The 22842-nt window shown below is 36.5% G+C and overlaps 6 protein-coding genes and 1 non-coding gene across 10 annotated transcripts in view; 3 read left to right on the top strand and 4 right to left on the bottom strand.

Moving 5' to 3' along the window:
* The window catches only part of loh (lonely heart), a 49430-nt gene extending 48847 nt beyond the window's left edge, over positions 1-583 (bottom strand). The window contains 1 exon segment of the mRNA XM_065313137.1: positions 144-583. Coding sequence (XP_065169209.1) covers positions 144-184 — 41 coding nt within the window. The 5' untranslated portion in view covers positions 185-583.
* A 1770-nt stretch (positions 584-2353) lies between these two features.
* Positions 2354-4304, top strand: sro (SDR family oxidoreductase shroud). Its single transcript, XM_065313141.1, has 4 exons — positions 2354-2575; positions 2643-3174; positions 3245-3484; positions 3540-4304. Exons 2-4 carry the CDS (start codon positions 2727-2729, stop codon positions 4208-4210), a joined length of 1359 nt encoding a protein of 452 aa, XP_065169213.1. The 5' UTR covers positions 2354-2575; positions 2643-2726; the 3' UTR covers positions 4211-4304.
* Positions 4247-5595, bottom strand: LOC135799901 (zinc finger protein-like 1). The gene is given in 6 exon segments (XM_065313139.1): positions 4247-4540; positions 4597-4868; positions 4919-4971; positions 4974-5111; positions 5168-5279; positions 5344-5595. Coding segments are annotated over 6 exon segments (888 nt in total). The 5' UTR covers positions 5446-5595; the 3' UTR covers positions 4247-4329.
* Positions 5596-5970: 375 nt separating this feature from the next.
* On the bottom strand, positions 5971-10074 carry LOC135798604 (cyclin-dependent kinase-like 1). Of its 4 annotated transcripts, none has more exons than XM_065311476.1 (5): positions 9870-10074; positions 7171-7646; positions 6710-7047; positions 6510-6647; positions 5971-6429 (listed from the first exon to the last, which is right to left on the bottom strand). In XM_065311476.1, the coding sequence occupies exons 1-5, from the start codon at positions 9935-9937 to the stop codon at positions 6304-6306; spliced, it is 1146 nt and encodes a 381-aa protein (XP_065167548.1). In that variant the 5' UTR covers positions 9938-10074; the 3' UTR covers positions 5971-6303. The 4 variants fall into 4 exon arrangements, with proteins under 4 accessions (XP_065167548.1, XP_065167549.1, XP_065167546.1 ...); XM_065311477.1 differs by lacking the exon at positions 9870-10074 and adding an exon at positions 9272-9840; XM_065311474.1 differs by lacking the exon at positions 9870-10074 and adding an exon at positions 7715-8447.
* Positions 10075-10360: 286 nt separating this feature from the next.
* Positions 10361-11089, top strand: LOC135799714 (dihydropteridine reductase-like). The gene has a single exon (XM_065312911.1). It carries the CDS (start codon positions 10361-10363, stop codon positions 11087-11089), a length of 729 nt encoding a protein of 242 aa, XP_065168983.1.
* Positions 11090-11094: 5 nt separating this feature from the next.
* On the bottom strand, positions 11095-22395 carry LOC135798603 (ankycorbin). The gene is given in 10 exon segments (XM_065311472.1): positions 11095-11548; positions 11606-11955; positions 12016-14324; positions 14327-14632; positions 14692-14981; positions 15032-15386; positions 15438-15550; positions 18874-19147; positions 19433-19671; positions 22209-22395. Coding segments are annotated over 9 exon segments (4479 nt in total). The 5' UTR covers positions 19628-19671; positions 22209-22395; the 3' UTR covers positions 11095-11261.
* Positions 22396-22750: 355 nt separating this feature from the next.
* Positions 22751-22832, top strand: TRNAS-GCU (transfer RNA serine (anticodon GCU)). The gene has a single exon. It is a non-coding gene; the product is annotated as a tRNA-Ser (tRNA).
* Positions 22833-22842: the final 10 nt, after the last annotated feature.

The raw sequence follows: 22842 nt of genomic DNA, 5'->3' as shown, positions 1-22842 counted from the left end.
TCGTAAAACGAAATTTACGACTTGGTAATACTTAATACAATTAAAAAACAAACAAAAAACTACAAATACTACAAATTCGAAACAGAATATGTTGCTGTGATTTAAACAAACACAATCAAAAAATAAATTAATTGATTTCTCACCTGAAGATGCATGATAAACGCATCGTGTGGGTGATTGTCATTGTCTGCACATAGATTAGCACATGATCACATTATTTCCACATAAGTTCTACATATTTTCGTTGAAAATTACTCCAAATGTGTGTTTTATGCACAAAAATGTTTAAAAACTGTCACAATGTATAAAATTCATATTAAAATTGGTATAAGTCGTTATTAAATATGATTATAAACACACACTGTATAAATATTATAAACGTTAGTAGTAAAATTCACATTTTTACAAAATTGAAGTTTTGAAGTTTTTTTGATTGATTTTTTCACTTTCCGCGTTTCGCGTCGCGTCCGCGTATGTTACACATACAGATATCTGTATCCCGCGTGTTTATGTTTAGCTTTTTAGGCTTAGCTTTCGCCTGTGCTTTCGTGTCAGCGGCTATGATCGCATTGCGGGATTGCGGCGCGACTCCGGCGAGTCCGTTCCGGCGTTCCCGACCAGCGTCCTCCCATTCATGCCTCGCGCACCGACACTGCCGCATCTATTCACACACGCAAATAAAACGTATAAACACAGGAATGTCAGGAACTACTACTACTACTACTTGTTTAAGTTGGTGTAAGCGAGCTGGGCAACAAAAGGCATAAAAATAGTTGCTATACAATTACATAATGGCGACAATGCGACAATTAGACAATGAAATGAAGCCTGATAAAATATTCACACGCAAAAAGGTGGATATTGTGTGTTAAGTGCGTAAAAATACACTTTTAAACACTTTTAATTCATAAAAATATAATTTCTTTCATTTAATAACTGTTTTTGCGAAAATTACATGAAAATCTTTAATTATTTGACAATTAAATAATAATATTAAGTCTGATAAATTACTCACACACAAATGGATGTATTTGGTGTGTTAAGTGTGTAAAAAAACACTTTTAAACACTTTTAAATCATAAAAAATCAATTTCTTTCTTTTCACTGCTTTTTTGCGGAAATTACGAAAAAATATTTGATTATTCGACCAATAAACAATAAAGTGAAGTGATTATTGTGTATTAAGTGCGTAAATATCCACTTTAAACACTTTTTAATTATTAAAATTTAATTTTTCGGTTTTTAGCGAATATGACACTCAAATATTTGATTATCAATTTGAAAAACGATTGAGATATAAATCTTAATCCTATGAATTTATCGTGCGGTTGATAATCTATGAATATGTATTCCTCGTGCTGATTGTATGTTATCTGACTAATTGCAAATTATACACGCAAGTTCTACGCAATCTCTGCGCCACACAGCGTACGAGTAATGATTTGAAGCCTTTCCACTCGTTTTTAACTTGTTCTTGTCTAGTTTTCTGTCTTGTCTTGTTGTTTTATGCAAATATGAGGCACGTAACGACGCTAGCCAAAGATCACTTGATTATGATAATTATTGCTCTTCTTCTTGGTGCTTCTAGCATATTTTTAAATCTTTACAAATTGAAAAATTAAAAATAGAAAGAATTTAATGTTGCCTACATATTTTGTTACCAAAACTAACTGTTTTCTAGTTTTTCTATTTATTTTTGATTTTTTGAAATTCTTGATAGTGAAACATTCTGTACATAAGTTTATACATGCCTACATCTCTATAGTTATTATACTGTTGGTTTTTGCAGTACAATTATACGATAAAGCATGATATATTTTCCTGCCTATCCTGCCTTTCTTCCTTGTGTTTGAATTTACCTGCTCGCTAACTACGCGTGCATGCGCGTTCGATTCTGATGCAATTTGCATTCTGCTCGTTTTGTTGTCATGTAGCCCATCGAGATTTATGTGCGCTGTGGATAGTTCATACATGCAATGCGAATAATCATTTTTAAATTCGTTATCAATAGGGATCATGAATTTATTGCATTATTGTCGTTATTTCCGAATAATTCATATAATTTATTCCCAACCCAACAATAAAATACCAAAAACGTTTGTGAATTGACTTGGGAATACTATTAGTATTAAATTTTGATAAATAATGCTTTGTTTTTGTGAAATTATGAATAATTTACTCTAAATTTTGAATTATTTTTTGACGAAAGTATTCTTTAAGTTATGCAACACACATTACACTAATATTACAGCGTAGTAGGCTAATATGCCTGAAAATGAATACAAAATTATTTTTGAATCAGTTTTTAATAATTAAATAGTTGTAATTTATAATATTTAATGATTTCAAGCGTTAAATTTACTCTTGATGTCTTTAAATGTTAACCTTGAAAAGCTAACCTTGATTTGAATATCGTAAATAAATTCCGGCTTTACTTGCAGACGAAAACCAGTTCAAAACTTCACTCGCAGTTTCAGACAATTTGACGTAACAAAACCAAAAATCAAACCGCAAATCTACAGTGTTCTTCTAATCGTGACTGCGATCGCTCCTGAAGACAAAACGTATAAAACCGGTAAGAAAATCTCTTTAAATTACTCTATATTCTCATAAAATGAAGGTTATTCCCTTAAATCAAACAGATCTATTAATACCGCAATAAAATAAAATGAAGTTGACTTGAATTAAACATAGAATTATCAGACACTAAATTTTATCCATTAATAATGGGCATATCAATCTCCAAAGTGGCACTCACAGCCTTTGAACTGGCAAACGAATTCTACATTGCTCTTGGTTCAGGCTTCTGGGGCATTGCAGTGCTGATAAATCATGGATTACAAAATCAAAGATATGGAGGCACATTTTGTCTGTCCACCATTACAGCAGTATGCTTGATTTATTTAATGAACAGTGAAACCATCATGGAAGCTAGCAAGAGAAAAATCATTGTCATCAGTGGTTGTGATTCTGGTTTAGGATTCTCAATGGCTTTGCATTTGTGTGACAGAGGTTTCATGGTGCTGGCTGGTTGCTTAGACATGAAATCTGATGGTGCAAAAAAGTTGAGGTCTGCAGGTGTGAGGAGTTTTGATTTGAATGTTACTAGTGTGGAGAGTGTAAGTAATGCTGTGAAGTATGTTTCTAAAGTGATTGAAGAAAATTCTGGAAATGGTAATGATTTATTTAATTTTTGAGTTTTGTGTTGATATAATTAATCATTTTTTATGTCTAGGACCTGCAGAATTATGGGCTGTTATAAACAACGCCGGAGTGATGGTTTTCGCAGAGTTTGAGTGGCAAACAGATAAATTAATGTCTGATCAAATCACAGTGAATCTCATGGGGAATATGAGAATGACGAAAGGATTCGCGCCCATGTTGCGCCAGTATCGTGCACGGTTAATCAACGTATCTAGTCATTGTGCATTGGAGAGTCTTCCAGGGTTGTCTGTTTATGGTGCAAGTAAAGCAGCCATTAAAGGTTTAAATTTCTCTTTAAATCCATTGAAAATTAATAAAAAATCATTTTATTACAGGTTTAACTGATTCTCTTCGTGTGGAGCTCGGTAAATACGGTGTGACTGTTATAAGTTTCATCCCTGGCTCCTTCCCAACACAGAGCAACATCCTTGCAAGGCAAATGGACTACGTTTACGAAATGCGCTCGGCATTCACAAAAGAACAAGAAGAATTCTACGGAGATTACTTTCAGCGATACAACGCATACCTAGGCTCCATTGCAAATCCTAATCCTGCCCGTAAACTTAATTATCCTGATTTATATCTACAATTGGAGCACGCGCTGCTCGCTAAACGACCGAAGTATCGCTACAAAGTCGAACCGCTACGTTATTGCATCTATCACGCGTTGTTTAGGTATAGCCCGTTATGTCTACGCGATTATTTCGTCGAGATGTTTGTCCGAATGCCGCGTTATGATCCACCGAATCAAGAAAGCATTCTTACACTCAATACGGTTATGTCTATGCGTTCAAACTATGACCAATCAACAGTCAGTGATGGATGGACTGATTCACAATATTCAAAGTATAGGAGAGAAGATGACACGTTCAGGTTTGATTTAAAAGAATCCCAAGAGTTGTTGGATGATGCAGCTGCGGTTGGCAAGAGGCTAACAAGCGTAGATTTGCGGCAAGCGCCACATCATCGTGAGACGTCCGTAAGTTCATCACAAGCTTACTTGTAATCTGTTTTTAAATTTTCAACGTTACTGTGTGCCATGAATCTTTTATAAAATCTATTTTTTGACTTAATTAGAATACATTAGAACATAAATTGCGCCCCCGGATTCATTTTTGGAATAAATTATAAATTGTTCGACTGGTGGTCGATGGCCTCCACGTGCAATTGTGGATTCTTCATCATATCCAGCGAAGGATCGTTGTCGGTGTAGTAATGTCCCAAGCGGGACATCATCAGCAACAGCACGACAATCACCAAGCAAACGATGAACATCAGCATGAAATATCGACGGTATATTGATCCGCCACGATGTGGTTGTGGTCCTAATGTATTCCTAGCGAATACAAATCAATTTATTTTGTTTGTTATGTGTTAATTTTTAATTCTTACTTGAACCAACGACGTAGCCATTCGGAAGCCGGCCGTCGTTTGTACTTATCATCATCGTGGTCGAATACTTTCCCCTGCGTTTCGCGTATATCTTGGAATCCGCGACGCGCTGCCTGGTAAACTTCGGTTTTCTCACGGATTATCATCGGAGACTGTTCATCCACGTGTACAACGGAGTACTGCGAGCTTGTGGGTGATGGAGATGCCGAAACACGATTGGAATTATGACCCGCTGGTGGTAGAATTGGTTTTACTTCGCGATCTTCTGATAACTGAAGAAAAATCAATTAAAATGAGTATTTTTTGAAGCAGGATTACTTACTAATGGTAAGCCTAGCCCTGCTCTGGCCCAATTCACACCAGCTAGCTTCTCCTCAACACATCAGCCACTGGACTGACTAAATTATGTGGTGGGAACAATGCTGTCCTGCAGGATGGACAGGTATAGCCTGCTGGAGCTGTAGTTGCTGGCAGATGCCTGGAGTAGTGATCCAAGCATCTCCAGTGAAAAACATCTATAAAAGAATAACTTTTAAACTTGCTTATCAGGTTTAAAGTTAATGAAACTTACGATAACATGTCAGTCTTATACAATCCTCAGTATTCAACTCATTCATGCACAATTCACAGATGGGATTGTAGTCAGAGTCTTGCAGCCATTGCAGATATGATTGAATAATACACTGGAAGAGAATTTCGGTGTTAAAACATGTGAATTGTGTAAATAAGTATTTATTTATGGCTTACTTTTGCGTGGTTTGTTACCATGCAATGTTCGCAGACGTTGACGCGATGTTCGAAGCAGAATTGATTCGTGACGCGCCGCTTTGGGCACTTGCAAAGGCCCATTGTATCACAGCAGCCTCCGGCTGGCGAAAATCACAAGTATTTGGCCTTTCTAGGCGACAAATTAAACAATTTGTTTAGCGATTGGACTCAGATGATAAACCGACCACGTATCTTGACAGTTAGTTTTTAAGTTTGACACGTACGCCCTTGGGATTAATTTATTAGTCGAAACAATCTAAATTAGCATAATTAATATTAACAACCTGCTTTATAGTTATACAAAATGAAGTAATATTGATTTATTTTTAAATCATTAGATGTAATAGAAGTTAGGACATATCATTTGTGAGGATACTCTATACTAGTTTGGTGTATATGTGGTTGCATAACTTAAAACATCACTTTCGTCGTTACTTTTTATTTGGTTGGCACTTCTGCTTAAAAGTTGGTATTTGTTTAAGCGTCTCTGATAACGGCCATTGTAGTTGTTGAAGAACGCGTGAAAAGACGCTAAAGTGTTTTGTGCAGTGCAAAATCTACAGATTCCAATAAGGTCAGTGTAGAAATTAATTACATTCAATCCTCAACGTTTTTATCTTTATTACAAGAAGAAAATTTGTATTTGAAACAACAGTAAAATATCTAGCATTTAATTAGATACTAAAATCTTAAAGTACTCATAGATCTCTTTAACTTAAATTACTATCTACATAGGTAGGCTTGTTAAGTACAATCAAGGAATGTTTTAATATTATTCTTTCGCTTTACTTCCTCTTGTCTTCTTCGCGTTACTTTCTATCTAAAACCTGCGCATTATTTTAAGATGTTTTGTTGTACTGAATAGTTGCATACCGTCGGCAAACGAAGCGTTTTTAAATGAACCATGTCGGTGAGTCATTTAAAAAACGAAAACTTTTGTCATATGGTTGGCAGGTGGTCGACTTTGTTGTTATTCTTCTGATTGTTGCTCTGCGTGAGCGGCATTTTGTACGGGCTGATTGGTTTCGTCGTTAGTTGCGGCAGCGTCATGCTTCCATTCGAATTCTACATTAACATTTGAACAAACACATCGATTCGTGTGGATAATTAGATGATTTTCACGCAAGGGATAGGTAAATACTTACCCTGGATCGGTCACGATTGTACTTTTCAAAGTTCAAGGTGTCTTCTTCGTCCACCTTGAAGTGGAACCCTTCGAAATACTTGTGTTGCAAGAGTTGCTCACATGTCCATCGTTTACTAGGGTCTTTATCAACACATTTCTAAATAAAAACAACCAAAAACATCTTATTTCCACTCCAAAATAATAAATTTCATTAAATACCTTGAGGAAATCCAATGAGACAGTATTACACATTGGTAACTTCATCTCCAAAGGCGTTATCTGATTGGGTGTAGGAAGATTCATCCCGCGAAAGAAATCATTCGTTTTAAACGCTTGCATATGCCTTGGAATTAGATCTCCCACAGTACACCTGATAAGATAAAGTTGATCCAGGTCTGATTTTCCTGGCCAAATTGCTTCCCCTTTGATCAATTCAGCCAGGACACATCCCACAGCCCAGACATCCACTGGTTTACCATACTGGGTGTCACCTACGAGTAATTCCGGCGAGCGGTACCATCGCGTGGCTACGTAATCCGTGTAATTTTCACCGGGACCTAGAAAAGTGAAAATATTACCCTCTGGGATGAATTAATGGTAATGCGTGACCAAAACTATTTCCGGTGATAAGTACCACTATAAATTATTGACCCACAAAAGTATTTTAATGGTTGACTTACTAAGCATACGCGCAAAACCAAAATCGCATAATTTCACAACTCCATTTGCTGTGAGAAGAATATTTTCCGGTTTTATATCACGATGGATACACCCATGACTATGACAATACGCAACTGCTTGTAGTGTTTGAAAAATTATCTGTTGTGTTAGACTTTCGGGACATCCTCGTGGATATCTTTCTAATTCATTCAGGACTGTCCTATCACAGAACTCAAACACAAGATGGAGGCGTCTCTTCCGTCTGAATACTTCCATTAGGTTCACCAGATTAGGATGTTTTAGGTTTTTCAATAGTCGTATTTCTCTGAGTGCGATTTTTCGTATCAAAGGATCATCTTCACTCTCAGCGAATTTTTTTATCGCGACTATTTCGCCTGTGTCACGATTTCTGCATTTGTAAACTAATCCGTAACTACCCTCGCCGAGTTTACTGATTTTTTCATAGCGTTCCATGTTTTTGGACGAGGTTCTTTGTCTGAAACATCATAATTTACAATGATGACAGTAATTTGTTTATTTTACGAATCAAGTGGAACAAATTACACAATCACTTTCTTATTGTGAGTTTCTATTTTTTCCACTTTCACGTGTTTACAACTTATATACAAACTTTGTGACATATCGTCTCATCGCGTATGATTGCACACGCCACACACACACAATTTCCAGAAGGAAAACAAACATAAATTGATTTTCCAAGCCGCGCGCGTTGTGCGTATTATTATATTCGAACGATACAAAAACGCGTCTACGAATGATACGAGTAGCGTCCGTGAATTGCGCGCGGTGTCATGGCTGCGCGGCGCATTACGTCGGAAGTTATGGAATTACGATGGAACGGAAATCGATAGTTTTAATCCGGAGAGAGTTGCGGTGAAATGTTTCATGTTGATTTTAATTCGTGTATTGATTCTATTGATGTATCTGATGAAAAACTTATGGCTACCACGTGGATAGGTACACTAGACACCGAATGGGACACGAATGTAATGAGGGTAATTGTAAAATGACGAATCGTAGGTCTGAAAATAGAGAATTAAAGAATGTGCACTAGATAAACATCAAATAATGGTGAATTATGGATAGTTAATCGGTTTTTATTGTTTTTGTTGAATGGTAAAACCGGTAAATGGACGTTTAGTGTTTTAAAACATTAATTATGCATCGTAAAATTATGAAATATTGGATATGGTCAGTAAAAATTTATTTTTCATTAGTAATTATCAATAAAATAATTATTAATGAAATATTATACGAAAAATATTAAAATATCTTGCGTAGTTTGGAAAATATTACAAAAAATATTTGAAAAATCAAAAAAATAATCAAAAACGTCGTATTCTTGTATAATATTATGAATAATTTATCAAGACATACAACAAGCAATGATTCATCATCTTTTTTCATGGTTGTCGTAGTCGTTTAGTTAAGTGTGCATATTTTATCATTAACATTGAACATGAAAAATAAATAAAAAAATACGGTTAGTTAATAAATATATTATAATACATCCTGTATATTGATTTTTATACGGATTATATGCTTGATATGTAGATTACGTAGAAGTGTTATTGAAACTTCTTGAAAAGTTTAAAACTTCCGCGTGATTTTTCGCTGATAAGAGAAACCTCGCATGCAAACCTCTCATAACACTACCTCTACTGTGGTGTTGGTATTAATCCCGCATTCAACACGCTTAATAAACGTTTCCATTTCGACGTCAATTACTCGTTCACCGCTGTAATTACATTTTTTCTGTGTGTGATTTGGTGTTTCTATCCTGCCAACCGCAGAATTATAACTTATCCTCGCGTGGTGGTGTTTAGTGTTTGCATTGTTATTATTTGTAGTTATTGGAAATGAATATCAATGTCATCGAAGGTTGCACGACAGCTAACTCTGCCAACTCGATTATTAAATAGTGGGCGGTGACATAAAAGGAAATTTCCGTCTTTACTCTTCTTCCTGAAGTGCATTATAAATTTATATCAAGAAATATTTAATCTATTTATGGTGCTTTTAAAGTTCAACGTGTCAATTAATTTTATATTGCGCAGCGTTACATGATTGACATGTTTGCACTCCTCTGGAGTTTCTTACCGTCTGGTCATTTGTACGATATGAGTAAATTTGATGTGTGTCAGAATGTTTAATCTATCATTTATGGGCTGTGGCACATAATGAATGGGTTTTTACTGCTCCAATTGCACAGGCACATCTTTTATTTAATAGATTATTTATTGAATCGTCAAACTACTTCCGAAGTTATCAAGTTTTAGTGTTATTTGATTTTTATGGCTTCTCTTTGACCTTTTAAGTTAGTTTTTCTTGTTTGTATTCACTTATTTTGTGCACTCGTTGACATTTTACTTTTTTTACTTTTTTTTGTTTTTATTATTTTGCTAATAGTTTGTGTAAATGGCAATTGCGGTTGTGATTTTTCCGCGCGTCGTCGACCACTAAAGGTATTTCAGCATTCTCCACGCCTGACATTTACCCTTCGGGGCCGGCTTATCGATTATACTCGGCGCGCGTTATCAGCGTTTTATCTTACACGCGAAAACCTAATGGCACGCATCCGATCGAATTCGCCCTGCGCGGCTCACCTCATTTTAACCACAACAAACGAAACACTTTCTAAATCTATTTGCGGGTTTAGGGTTGTGACCTTTTTTTGAAATACAGTGTAAAGTGATACCTTTTGGGTAATAACTGCAATTGGTTTCCGAGCAACCAGAGTTTGCTACCATTGAACCATTTCTCCATTCGATGGTTCACCCGCTGGGCCCAGCGACGATCAGCTGTGGTTGTCGTGCCGTGGAGGGATTCGTGTTGGGCACGTAGTCCGTCCCATGCCACGACTATCACGACACCGACTAACAATATCCCTCGAGTATGGATAACAACACCTACACGTTTGTTTGCTATGTCTGTTGCTAGGAAACACAAGCAATACAATATTCCTAATGGAAATATATTGCCATCTATTTATATTGGTCCCAAGTTACCTATTCAAATTCCCTAGGAAGCAAAACTCTCATTTTTAATCAAAGCATCTATGAACCTTCATAATTTAATCTAAAAAACCTCATTATCTAAAATAATAAAAAAAACATGTCGGGTCGATCGCAATGTTGGCGTCTACGAAGATTCCTCCGTGATATCTCTAATAACACAGAGGTTATCTCCATGGAAGATGAAGAACTCAGTGTTACCCAACGTTACGGTTTGATCTACGGAGGTAATACCCCTTTGGGAGCTAGGTGTGTAGCTGATCTCAAGGGTAAAGGTTGGTGGATTGCCTCTGCTGACTACTCGGTAAACCCTCACGCTGATGTGAACATTCTTCTTCAAAGTCATGAACCTCCCGAAGTACATGAACGAAGTGTAATATCCTGTATCCAAAGAGTTTTGGACGGTAAACTCTTGGATCTTATTTTTTGCACAAATGAAACCCTTAAAGAAGGGTCCATAGAAGATAACCTAATAAGTGTTGGTATGGATATGTGGTTAGCCCACGTGGCACCTTCGTTAATCTGTGCGAAAATCGCTGCGGTTTGTATGAAAAACTCTGGAGTTTTGGTTTTATCGGGAAGTACAGCAGCTATGAAAGCGAATGCTGATAAAATTGGTTATAGTATCGCGAAATCTTCAGTTGTGCATCTTACGAAGTGTCTTGCAATGCCTGGAAGTGGTATGCCTGCGGGTTCTCTGGTGATTTGTCTTATGCCTTTCTATTTGGATACACCCTATATACGCGGGTTGAATCAACATGTTAGTTGTGGGAGTTTTACTCCTTTGCAATTCATCTCGGATCTTATTATATCTTGGGGAATGAAGAAAAATTTACCAGGGAATGGTGCTATGTGTCAGTTGATCACCACCAATTCTAATACTGAGGTTATTTATAAGAAATAAATATATTTCAACAAAAATAGATTTTATTTTTATAATACAATTATTTACATCTCTATAAGCTTTTATTTTCTTATTTTAACTGAAATCGACTAATTTTTTGATTAGTTTGCTCTATTTGTTATAATAACTATTTTGTGCTAAGTTATTTCATTTTGGGTATTTTTAAGGCAAGTTACATGCTTTTAGAATGTTGATGCGTGGGCGTTTTGGCCTGCTCGGTCATAATATTCTCTGGCGGTGGTGTTTCGTCCGATTCACCTTTGACGGTGAATGTGACATAGTACCTCTTGTTTTGGTCCAACCTATCGGTGGGCAGTGAGATGATTTGTTTATCATTGCCGTGACACAACTCCAGTGTCACTGCTTTGTTTTTATTGATATCGGGCAGGAATCCTTGTGGTTTGCAAGCTGTACTTGCATAACCTATTTTTGGTATGGTGTGATGGTCCATCCTAGGCACTACAATAATTAAATTATTTTTATTTGATTGTTTTTAAAGTATTTAAAAGTACTAACGATATGCTGCGCATGGAATTCCTGTGTACGCATGCGTGGCATGCATACATCTGTTTGTAGATTGTGTACAGAATAAAGGGTTCTCAGTTGCAGACTCTGGTAATCCTTTGAGATATTCAGGAGCTGTTGTTTTTTGGATTTTTCGTAATGATTCATAGAGAAATTTCTCAAAACTTTTAAAAGTATAATCTTTGGGAATGTAGCGGCCACCTCCAACGGTTGCTGCGCATGTGCGGTGGTAGGCGTCTATAGCGCGTTTTACTAAAATTGCTTCGTTGTGTTGTCCGGCGCGTATCTGCATGCGTTTCATTTCTAGCAAATGTTGGAAGATTTTTCTTTCTAAATGATACCTGTGGTTAAAATTTTCTAAATCAGTTTTTATTCTTTTTTAAAATTTTAATAATTTTTACCTTCTAATATTACCCTGTATAGACTGTGTGACTGAAGTCATATTAACTCCACGTTCACTCACATTTTTCCACTTGGGAATTCTGGTAGACCTTGGACTGGGTTCAAACCCACTATCAATAAGATGACTGCTTTCGTAATCACTTCCAGCACTCTTAGAAGTCCTACTTTTACCACGTTTCTTTACTCGTTTACGTTTTGAATCTTCAGTGTCTTCCTCATCACTTCTTTCGGAAAACTCCTCCATACCAGCGAGATTTGTTTCTGATTTTGTTTTGTATTTACCTCCTAGATCAGGTAAAACTGGAACGCGTGATACTCTAGATTCTAAATTGCTCTTAGCTCGTCGTCGTCCATCTGCATCAGCTTGACTTACAGTCAATTTACTTCTCCGACTTAGATTCTCTTGATTTTTACGCTGTTCCTCACTACGAGACCTTAATTTCTTCTTTTTTACAACTGTTCCATTGGTTTTAGGAGTTGTAGATTTTCCTTTACCAATTGTAGTAGTCTGAGGTTGGATAACCGTAAAACTTTTATGTTCTCGTTTTGTAGCTGTGCTTGAAAATGACGATTCGCTATTTGCATCATCTAAACTACTCTCCATCTGTTCATCTCTTGGTAGATGCAAGTGATGATCACGTTTTTCAGATTTTAGAAACCTTTTTCTTTTAGTTTCATCAGGAGAAGATTGTGTATCTTCTGTTGGTTTCTGACCGGGACTTTCAGAATCTAACACCTCAAAAGCCTTCCCATCTTGGGGGTCTTCTATTTTTTCTTCTGCAATCACCTCTTCTGATTGAACAGTATCTGGAGGTATTCCAGAAGATTCTTGTGGAAGTACTTCGAATGCTTTTACATCATCACCTTCAGTTTCCGGAGCTGTTTCATCAATAGACAACGCATTTTCTTCTATAGTGGTTTGGAGAATTTCAAAAGCCCTTGCACTTGCATCATCTTCATCAGGTGCATTTTGACTATCTACAGATTCTCCTAAACCTGCAGGTTGTCCATCACCAACCGAAATTATTTCTAAAGCTGGAGCGGTATCATCTCCTGCAGGTTGTGGAAGTAATTCCGAAGATTCTGCTATTTTAGCTTCAATATCCGATGTCATTTTTAACATCTCTTCTCTGGTTTGTGCTGCAATTGCTTCTCCGAAAACATCAGCTGTATCTTCAACTGCAACTATAGTTTCTTCAATTGCAGCTATTGATGGTACATCAACAGGTTGTGCTTCTCCTTGAATAGTTGCAGCATCAGCCGCTTTAATCTCTTCCTGGTTTAACAACTCCACCCCTACTATTCCGGGGCTTTCTCGATCTAAGTCTGTACTTTGTGTTTGCAAATTTTGTTGAGCTAGGGTTTGGGCTTGAACCCCATGCTCAGCTTCGTTGTACACTTCAATTTTATCCTCGTCAGCCATTCTTTTAGCTCTTCTTCTACCACTTGAACTTCGACTTCTCATAGCGCTACCTTTGCGTGATTCAATTTTACTTTCATCTTTCTGCATCTTCTCCGCGGCTTTTTCTAACTCCCTAACTTTTTTCTCTAAACCTCTGATTAATTCAATATCTATTTTCTGATCATCTTTATTTTCATTTATATTATCATCCCCTTTTGAAGTTTTATCAATTGCTGTTTTAACATCAGCTTTAAAATCTTCTACCGTTTCTTTTATTTCTTTAACTCTTCCTTCCAAAAGCACTTTTAACTCCTTTAAAGTATCACTTACATCTGCACCAGTACCCACTGCTTCAGATGCATGTACTTCCACACGTTTTAAATTTTTAATTTCCTGTTTCATTGCGTCTAATTCATCTTTTAAAGATTTAATAACATCTTGATATTGTTGCTGCATTGCGTCTTGTTTTGGTGCGGAGGGAGGTGGATGAACCGCTGCTTCCACCACAAACTGTTGACTTTGTTGTCCTTCTTCGTAACTTGTCAATGATTGTTGATCCATGTTGGTTTCTATATTGGAAACTTCCTGACAAATTGATTTTGCTTTTGCTTCAATACTTTGCGCTAAAGTATTGATTTCTTTTATGTTTTCATTAATGCGTAGTGGAGACGTGTCAATAGTTTGGGTCATAGTGGTATTTCTCTTCCGGGGATCAGGTGTGTCTTTTTTGGTTTTAGGTCTTATAGTTACCCTTTCTGATCTGTCTACTTTATCAGTGTTTTTCTGAATTGTAATTTCTTGATTTGTTACTTCTTTCTGCCTGCCATTGGTGACTTTAACACTTTTGCTTTGTTGAATGTTTACATTGTGGTCGGAAACAGTCACTTCTGTATTGACCACAGCTACATCCGATGGTTTTTGTTTTGCTGAACGCTCTGCACGTTTTTTACGTGTGGTTTTCTTTCGTTTTCTTCTACTTCCTGTACGCTTTCATCATCTGTGCTTTGACTAATATCCAAAGTGATATTTTCGTGGATATTCACTTGGATAGTCCCTGGATGACCAAGTTTAGAAGCGGGTAGACCTCCTTGGAGCTGGAGGTATTTTGCTGTGGAGCGGAATCCACGTTGAAGGGCACAGTCCAAAGGTGTCATGAAGACATTTTTGGATGTGCGGAGTATAGGGTTAATAAAGGCACCATGATCAATTAGAATCTACAAAATATTTCGTAAAATAATTAAATGTTATCAATGTATTATTCTGAAAATAATACTTTGCACATATCCGCGTTATCATTCAAAGCAGCAAGATGTAAAGGGCATCTCCCATCGTTATTCCTCGCGTTGACATGACTAGGCTTAGCATCCAACAACCACTGCACCAAATCTCTCCTCCCTGAACCTGCAGCTTCATGCAGGGGCAGATCCCCTCTTGCGTTCCTCAACCAAATATTAGCATTATGCACAGCGAGCATTTTAACAGTTTCAAATTGTCCCTTGGCGCAACCACAATGGGCAGGGGTGCGACCCTTTCTATCCTGCCGGTTTACATTGGCACTATGAGCTAAAAATCAAGTGTGAGGAAACAAAAACACTTTTTGTAATTAATTCTACCTAAAAGTAAGGCAGTAGCATCGGCATGCCCCAACGTGACAGCGTAATGTAGGGCAGTGCACCCATTACTATCGATAACATCAACTGACGCTCCGCATAGGGTAAGCAGAGTGTCCAGACACTCGGTATGGCCACGTGACGCTGCACAATGCAAAGCAGTGAGACCATCTTTATCACTTGCTTCAACAGGAGCCCCGGCTCTTATTAAGGCTAACATTGCTTTTGGGGAACCTGCACTAGCAGCCCAGAGAAGGGGTTGTCTTCCATCTCCATCTCGGACAGTGACATCTATTTTTGAATGCGAGAGGAGTGTCTGAAGTATCACTAAACCTAATTCGTTGTCTTTATCTTGTGACTAAAAGAAACATATTAATTTTTTTGTTTAATTTTAATGATTTAAACATACAGTGGCACACATTTGGGCTGCGTAGTGCAGCGGATATCCACCATGTACATCTGGTGTGGAGATTGGAGCACCAGCAGCCAGCACGGCACGAAGTGCTTCAGTTTCCCCACAAACTGAAAGCAAAAAAGTGAAATTGCATCAATTACTTACAAAGTACTAGAATTTATTTAAATTGTACACTGATTTCATGTCGAGAGTTATAAAGGTTTGAATGAGCTCCAACGCCACGCGTGGAATTGGAGCACAGACGACGTAAGTGGGTTAAGAATTTTAAAAGTGAAACGCCGGCTTCTACGAACTGTTCGCGTGCAACACTCGAAGGCATTCGATTAAAAACACTCACAAAATGCGCATAATGTCAAGTCAAACCCAATTAACTGAAACTCACTCCGGAATAACAAAAAGTATCAAGTGGTAACAACCTGCTATCAAAGGGTTGATTGTTTTTGTATTTTTAATACGTTAAAAAGTTCTTTTAAATTGATTCAAAAACTACTTTGACCTAAATTGTACTTAAATTAAGTCTTAGTTTATTAATAACCACTTTAGGGAATTGCAACTTCTTGGATGACCTTAACCCTTGCAAAGTACTTTAGCCCTAATTTCCTAATTCAATAGAAGATCCTATTTCTATAGGCATTGGATTGGATTAAATCATATTAGTGGCAAATTTTGCATTAATGACCACCAGCTACAATTTCCTGTATCCAATGCATTAGGGTTGAGTTGATTGAGATTGAATTTCCACCCTATTCTATTTTCTCTTGATATTCAAGTATGCAGTCCTTGGCACTCCTTCTGAAGGGCGCCCACCTTTAAATTCGATACTGGTCAGTAATTTATTCTGACCCTCGAATCTTACAACAAAGGTCAGCCGAAAATATTTCTGATTTTCATTGAGGAAGCCATAAGCATTAAGAAATAGGAAAAACTGTAAGTGGTGATTAGGTGAGACCAGATTTGCCTTTTAAATTTACCCGATACAAGACTTTTATAGCCACTGGAATTGTTTTTGTGGATAGATTTATTCATAATTGATTTCCAAGTCAGATTTTTGTGCTTTTTTGTGCACTTTGTGGAAAAATATTTACATATGCATGAATTGCTGTTTTCCATCAGCAAAAATGGTAATTTTTTGACCTTGCAAAACGTGCACTTCCGAATTTTGTCACATTAATTTTATAATAACACATTTCAAGGTGTTTCCAAGTCCTTTAGTTTTTATTCTTTTCCTCAGTTAATGAAAATTTTCATTTTAAACGCATTTAAATGCATTTTTGTTTGATTTATTACTTTTATGGCTTTCCAAGAAGCTTTCAAGTTTAATAATGCGGGAGTGGAAACTCTTAACGATCCATTTTCCAACACGATTCACAGTTATTAATAACTGTCTTGGACTGACCACGGTTATCCAACTCTACTCTACTCAAAATGTTTGTAACGCGAAGGTCAAGTTCATCATGCGATAGATAATTAACTGTTATGTAAATAATAACAAATTTTCTTTGCTCATATTTCCTTTAAATTTATTTTTCTAAAAATGCAGGTATTGTAACCTAGTGACACAATTTAAACCAATCTAATCGCATTTGTATTCTCTTCGCCCTTAATGCACAACTGAATTATTTAAAATATCGTAACTTGCATCACGATTACAGCGATTATTTACGATCAGAGAAAGTATTTCATGCTCGGACTAATCTGGACAATCTTGAATAACGTAATTATTGTGTACGTAAAGTGCAATCTTGTTGAATAATCAACTCCGTAATTAATTTGTGCACCGCGCACACAAATATCTAACGTCTGAGTTCTTAATGAATTGAATTATTTAGTTTTTATGCGTCTGACGTCGCAGGACATATGGTAATTGAACACGCGGCGCGAAAATGCTACGTGTGTGAACTTAACCCAATTCCACGCTTGCCAGCTTGATGTTTTAGCGTTAACTTTCACGAAAGGCGAAAGTACCTACTAAACTCAGCACGGTTTAGGTTTATAAATAAGTGTAGGTATACTGAACGCATACGTGTTAAAGTAATCTGACATTATATCACGCTATGACCGGCGCCGCCACCATATTAACCGTTTGACCGCGCCAATGTTTGAGAATCTGAGTAATACAGTTTTTTGTATTCTAGGGTAAATTAAATGAGGACAATGAGACTATTAAATGCAACTTTTTCCAGTTGTATTAATATTAATATTAGTTTTGTTAACTTTTTGTTTTTGTTTTGTTTTTGGCACGTGCAGCGAAAGTTTTTTGGGTTAAGACCTTGTGACACAATTAATTATATGCCTAAAATGTTGGCATTGAATAACAAATCAATATTAAACCCAAACAAAATTATATAGGTAATTTAGAAGATAATTAATAGTTAATATAGGTAATTATTTTAGACAAGAAGTGGTTTGTTATTATCGTGTAATATTTTTATGTTTTGTGGGAAATTCACATATTTTTCATTTTGATGGTATCTTCGCTCATGTGGGAATAGAAAGAGGTGTAACCTGATTATTAGAGACTAGTTATATCGGTCAGGCTGGTAGATACTGATTGTGATAGGAAAGCGTGCGCAACTGATGACACCTATGATAGCCGACTAGCCCACATTCAGTTCTATAGGAGACAAGAATCAAAGTTGAAAAGAAATAAATTGTTTTCAGTGTTTAAAAAAATACGAAAGAAATTTACGTTTAAATCAGGTTAAAATCTTTAATTTTGGTTTTTGTCACTTCTGACCTTTAATGACTAATAAAAAGGTTCTATGTGTCATGTTTCGTGTTTCCAAACCTAACATAAAACGACGTAGTTAATAAAAATCAGAAAAAACTAATTTTCCAATAAAAATAAAGATTTTATTACAAAAACTTCTGAACTACCCTCAACATTGAATAATATATAAATAATTTATAGTCAAATCGATACCCCAGCAGTTTATCTAAGTACATTTCTTTCGAATTGTTTTGTTTACATAAAAATAACGCGTACTTGCAAGAAAACACAAGAAAACATTCCTATAAACACGTCAACACGTGTCTTATTAATGCAACATTAGTATAATTGTTATTTTAACCTGTTTTTCTTCATCAGAAACAAATAATATGTTGATAATTCAATTGCATTCGATTGCATTTGGATAAAAATAATTTATTCCATCGATTTTTTTCTTTCAAATATTTTACTAGATGCGCGTGTGTACGTGCAGACGCATTAACTTGTTTATTATGCCTGAATACCTGAAATATCACAAAGCGCTACCATCGACCTTGAAAATAACAACCAACTGACCAATCGTGCCTGACCATCAAACATTATACAGCCATGGTATGATTAAGCCTAGCAAACAACGCAACCTTTGAGTTTTATGTGAGACGCAGTAAATCAGGGCAAAAATAATTTAAAAAATAATTTTTTAAATAAAATTTGACTTACCTGTAGCCCAATGTACAACACTATGTTGTTCAGCATCCAAAGCACGAATATCTGCTCGAGATGCAAGCAAGAATGTCACCAAAGGCATGTTGCCGGCGATTACGGCGAGGTGCAACGGCGTGAAGCCATCCTCGTCGCGGCCGTCGATCAACTCGGGGGCGGCCATCGTGAGTAGATCGGCGGCTTGCGCCGCTCGCGCTTGACTCTTGCTGGTGCAGCAGTAATGCAGGGCGGTTTTACCAGTACGATCGCGGCGTTTTGCTGCGGCTCGTCCCTAATTTTGTAGAGTAAAACGGAAGTTAATCACCAAGTCAACCGGTAAACAAGTGCAGAATTTCGGAAAAGTTTGTCTCGTCACTATGACAATCAACAAAAGTTTGTTGACACCACGCGAAACAAGAAAAACTTGTTTGTATGATCGTTATATTAAATTTTCAAGTAAATAAAAAATAATTTTAATAAAAATTCAAATAAAACAACACAGAAATTAAAAATTATTAATTTTGTGGTTAAAAATTGTTTAAAAATGATTTGTTTGATATTTTAAACTTTAACTGACCTGCAGAAGCACACTGCGCACAGCGTCTACATCCGCCTGCTGGCACGCGTACATTAAATAGGTAACGCCGTGGCCGCGCCGCTGCCAGCCGCCTCCGCCGCGCGCGGCGCTAGCGGTCGCGGTGGCGGCGTCGTCGCGATGCTCATCGTCGTCGGCATCGGGGCCGGCCGGAGTGCCCCGAGCGTCGCGATTCATTATGCACATCGGTGGTCGCTCATGCCGCCTCTTATTTTTGGACTCTACAACAAAACCACCTCAAAAAAATAAGCGCTGGTGTAATTATAAGGAAAACATAATTAACCTTGACGAAAAAATGTTATTAGCATTGAGATGTTGATGTTGCGTAAGAAAGAAAATTAATTTCGGTAATAAATTAAGTGCGGAAGAAAAGCAAGGATAATTTAATTAAATTTTTGACAGGATGTTACTTAAAAAGCGATTTGTTTTCATTTTCTTTTATTAAGTTGTCAGCGCTGGCAGGTAATTTATTTTTGAATGAAATTTTAAAATCATCAATAAACCATCAATTTTAAAAAGTTAAAATATTTACAAATTAAAATTTGAGCTTTAATTTAACTTAACTTGAAGTTAAAACTGATGTAAATCTGTTGCGAATAGTTTTAACTTTGTTTTTGAAACTTTGAAAGTTAATTTTACTTATCGAATTGTTGTTAACTTGATAAAAAGTTACACTTTCCTTTCACCAGCGCACTTTAAGTTTACCAAGTGAAGTATTTAACAAAGTTAACTGTTTTCCGCGTAGGCAGGTCATGATTCATGATTCACTTCAGTATCACCGCCCCATCACAAGCGGTAATTTATTTTATCGCATGAAACATGCAAAAATGTGCGAAATGCATTACATTTTCCGTAGTTGCTTAGTTATTTCCAGACATATGAGCATGTAATATTGGAATAATGCGGAGAGTTGAACAGACTGCCAGGTGAGAGGAAAAGTAAAGCCAAAGTGTGTTGCGTGGGTGGTCCCAGCGGCAATGAACCGATTCGGTGCAAATTTATTCAAGACACGCATAAAGCAAATAACAAACGTAATAAAAATAGAATCACATACAACATAATATAATATTTATGTAAAAATAATAAATTTATTGCCCAGAAGATAAAAAATACAATTATAAAGGTGACAATGTAATAATTTCATGCCTCAGGTGAAATTTTCCATCATTTCACCCGTATTTCTTTTGCCCATTGAGTGGTATGAGCGAATTTGTGAAATTGTTGGGGTTGAAAGTGCCAGGCAGTTTAAAATGCACGCAAACGTCATGTTCGAGTAGCTACACATTAAGCTTTCACCAACACCAACCAACCTGCCTGGTTGTACGTATATATTTATTACACTCACACCCTCAGCAGACAAGGGCGCAAGCGATAATAACAAACACCCCAACACGCCAAAAAACAGCCGCGACCCATCCTATTGTGAGGTGTGTGCCAAGACGCCAAACGCGTTTCAACCATTCACGCGAAGGAGGGTAAAGGGAGAAGGGAAAAGTGGGTCAGGGGGTTCCCACTGTTCCCAGTTCCTTTAAACCACTAACACGATTAATTTTGGTGATTTTTTTACGTTGGAAAAAATATTTTTATGAAGGGGTTGATAAACTTATGCGATAATATATTTTTGAGAGTTATTTATTAATTACTCAAAAAGTATAAGAGGTAGAGTTATGATTCTTTTAAAAATAGATTGGGGAATAAATTGTGCATCTTATTATGTAAAAATTATAATGATAACGTTATCAGGAAAAAAGTTACAGGCAATTGAAATTGAATTATTGATAAAATTAAATATTTATATAAATTGGCTTATAAAATACTTTCAAAAATATTTTTTAACAAAATCTTTACATTGTCTGATGAAGAATTTAATTCTTAACGCAATGGTGAAGAAATGATTAAAATTCTTTGATTAGTTTTTGAGTAATTAATTAATAACCATCGACTTGTTGTTTGTCGCTCAGCGACATGATTGATTTTATAATATTAGCTGTTCTATGAAATAGTAAAACGCTTCGTTGAATGGACGAAAAGGTCAATTACACCAAAGCGACCAAAACGAAATGAAACGCTTAAATGCACACAAACATCCCTGAAGCGATTTGATGGTATTAGTTGTGTTTGGAGTTGATTGTACTGCCACTCACAACAACCACCACGGGGGCACCGGGGGCACTAGGTGAAATAACCGTAGTCAAACCACACTTTGAAAACACTTCGTGGATGAAACACAACTCGAATCGATAGTGGGACTGTGCGTAGCTCGGTAGTACAAACCAACTAATGACTCCACGTTAATAACAAAACAAAAGCACATGCACATACATCATAAATAATAAATTTTTAAATGAAAAGCATAAAAATAAATTAAAATAAAAAATAATGCGTTTGATGTTTTTATTTCGGGTTCACTTTTGTTATAAATCACAAAGGAGTCAAAAATAGCCGATATTATTTGAGATATAACAGTTTATCGGATGACTGTGTGTCCTTGAAGCTATCGTCTATAATTCGCCAACTGATCGAAACATGAAAAACGGTTCCCACAACTAGTTTATATGTTAACATGTCATGATATCTTACAAATTGATACGTGATGTTGATAGACATAACGTTTTCTGATAAGAAAAAGTCAAAACAATCAAATTTGATGTTTCAATCATGGAAAAAATTATTTTTATATTTTTATTTGCAATAATGAAAGTTATGTGATGATATTCAATTTGTTTGGAGTTTTATATAGTTGTAATTGAGTTAGTACCTTGTTTCGCGCAGCGTCACGATTCGTCCCCCATAATATTCATAAGCTTTTGGGTGCTTTCGGTACTTTTGCGGCGCCGCGACGTTGCACAATAAATTTTCGCGTTTGACACGCGATTCCGCGCTTTTCGCTCGAATCGTCTTCTTCGACACTCGGCCGACACGCCGACACTGTGCACACGAATGCACGCGGAAGCGTGCACCACCCGCCGCCGAACGTGGGAAAATGCGCACGCAATGTGGAATGAAAGTTTCAGTTGAAAACGCTTTTCCATCGCCTGCAATGTTTTCGTATTCGGGAAATCCAGCGGTATTGTTGTATTGTGTATGTAAAGTTGCCTAGCATAACAATACAATACATTTATTTAGTTATTCATAGATATAAACGCTTTGTGTGTTATGTAATGTTATTTATTAACATTTTAATGTTTTTAGTGATAAAAATGTTAGAGTTTTGTGATAATTTTTGAAGGTTTTATCGTAAAATGTAAATGTAGTAATTGTTAGATGTCTAGTGTGGTAGTGAAGGTTGAATGCGCATGAGACGAGGTGGCCGAGTGGTTAAGGCGTTGGACTGCTAATCCAATGGGCTCTGCCCGCGTGGGTTCGAATCCCATCCTCGTCGGGTCCTTTTT

The sequence above is a fragment of the Atheta coriaria genome, unplaced genomic scaffold, assembly GCF_025399875.1.
Source record: "Atheta coriaria isolate IRGN ID8LTWV9N9 unplaced genomic scaffold, Caltech_Dcor_3.1 hic_scaffold_9_pilon, whole genome shotgun sequence".
NCBI lineage: Eukaryota > Metazoa > Arthropoda > Insecta > Coleoptera > Staphylinidae > Dalotia > Dalotia coriaria.
Note: the sequence above shows the minus strand (reverse complement) of the source record. Positions and strands in the feature narration are given on the sequence as shown.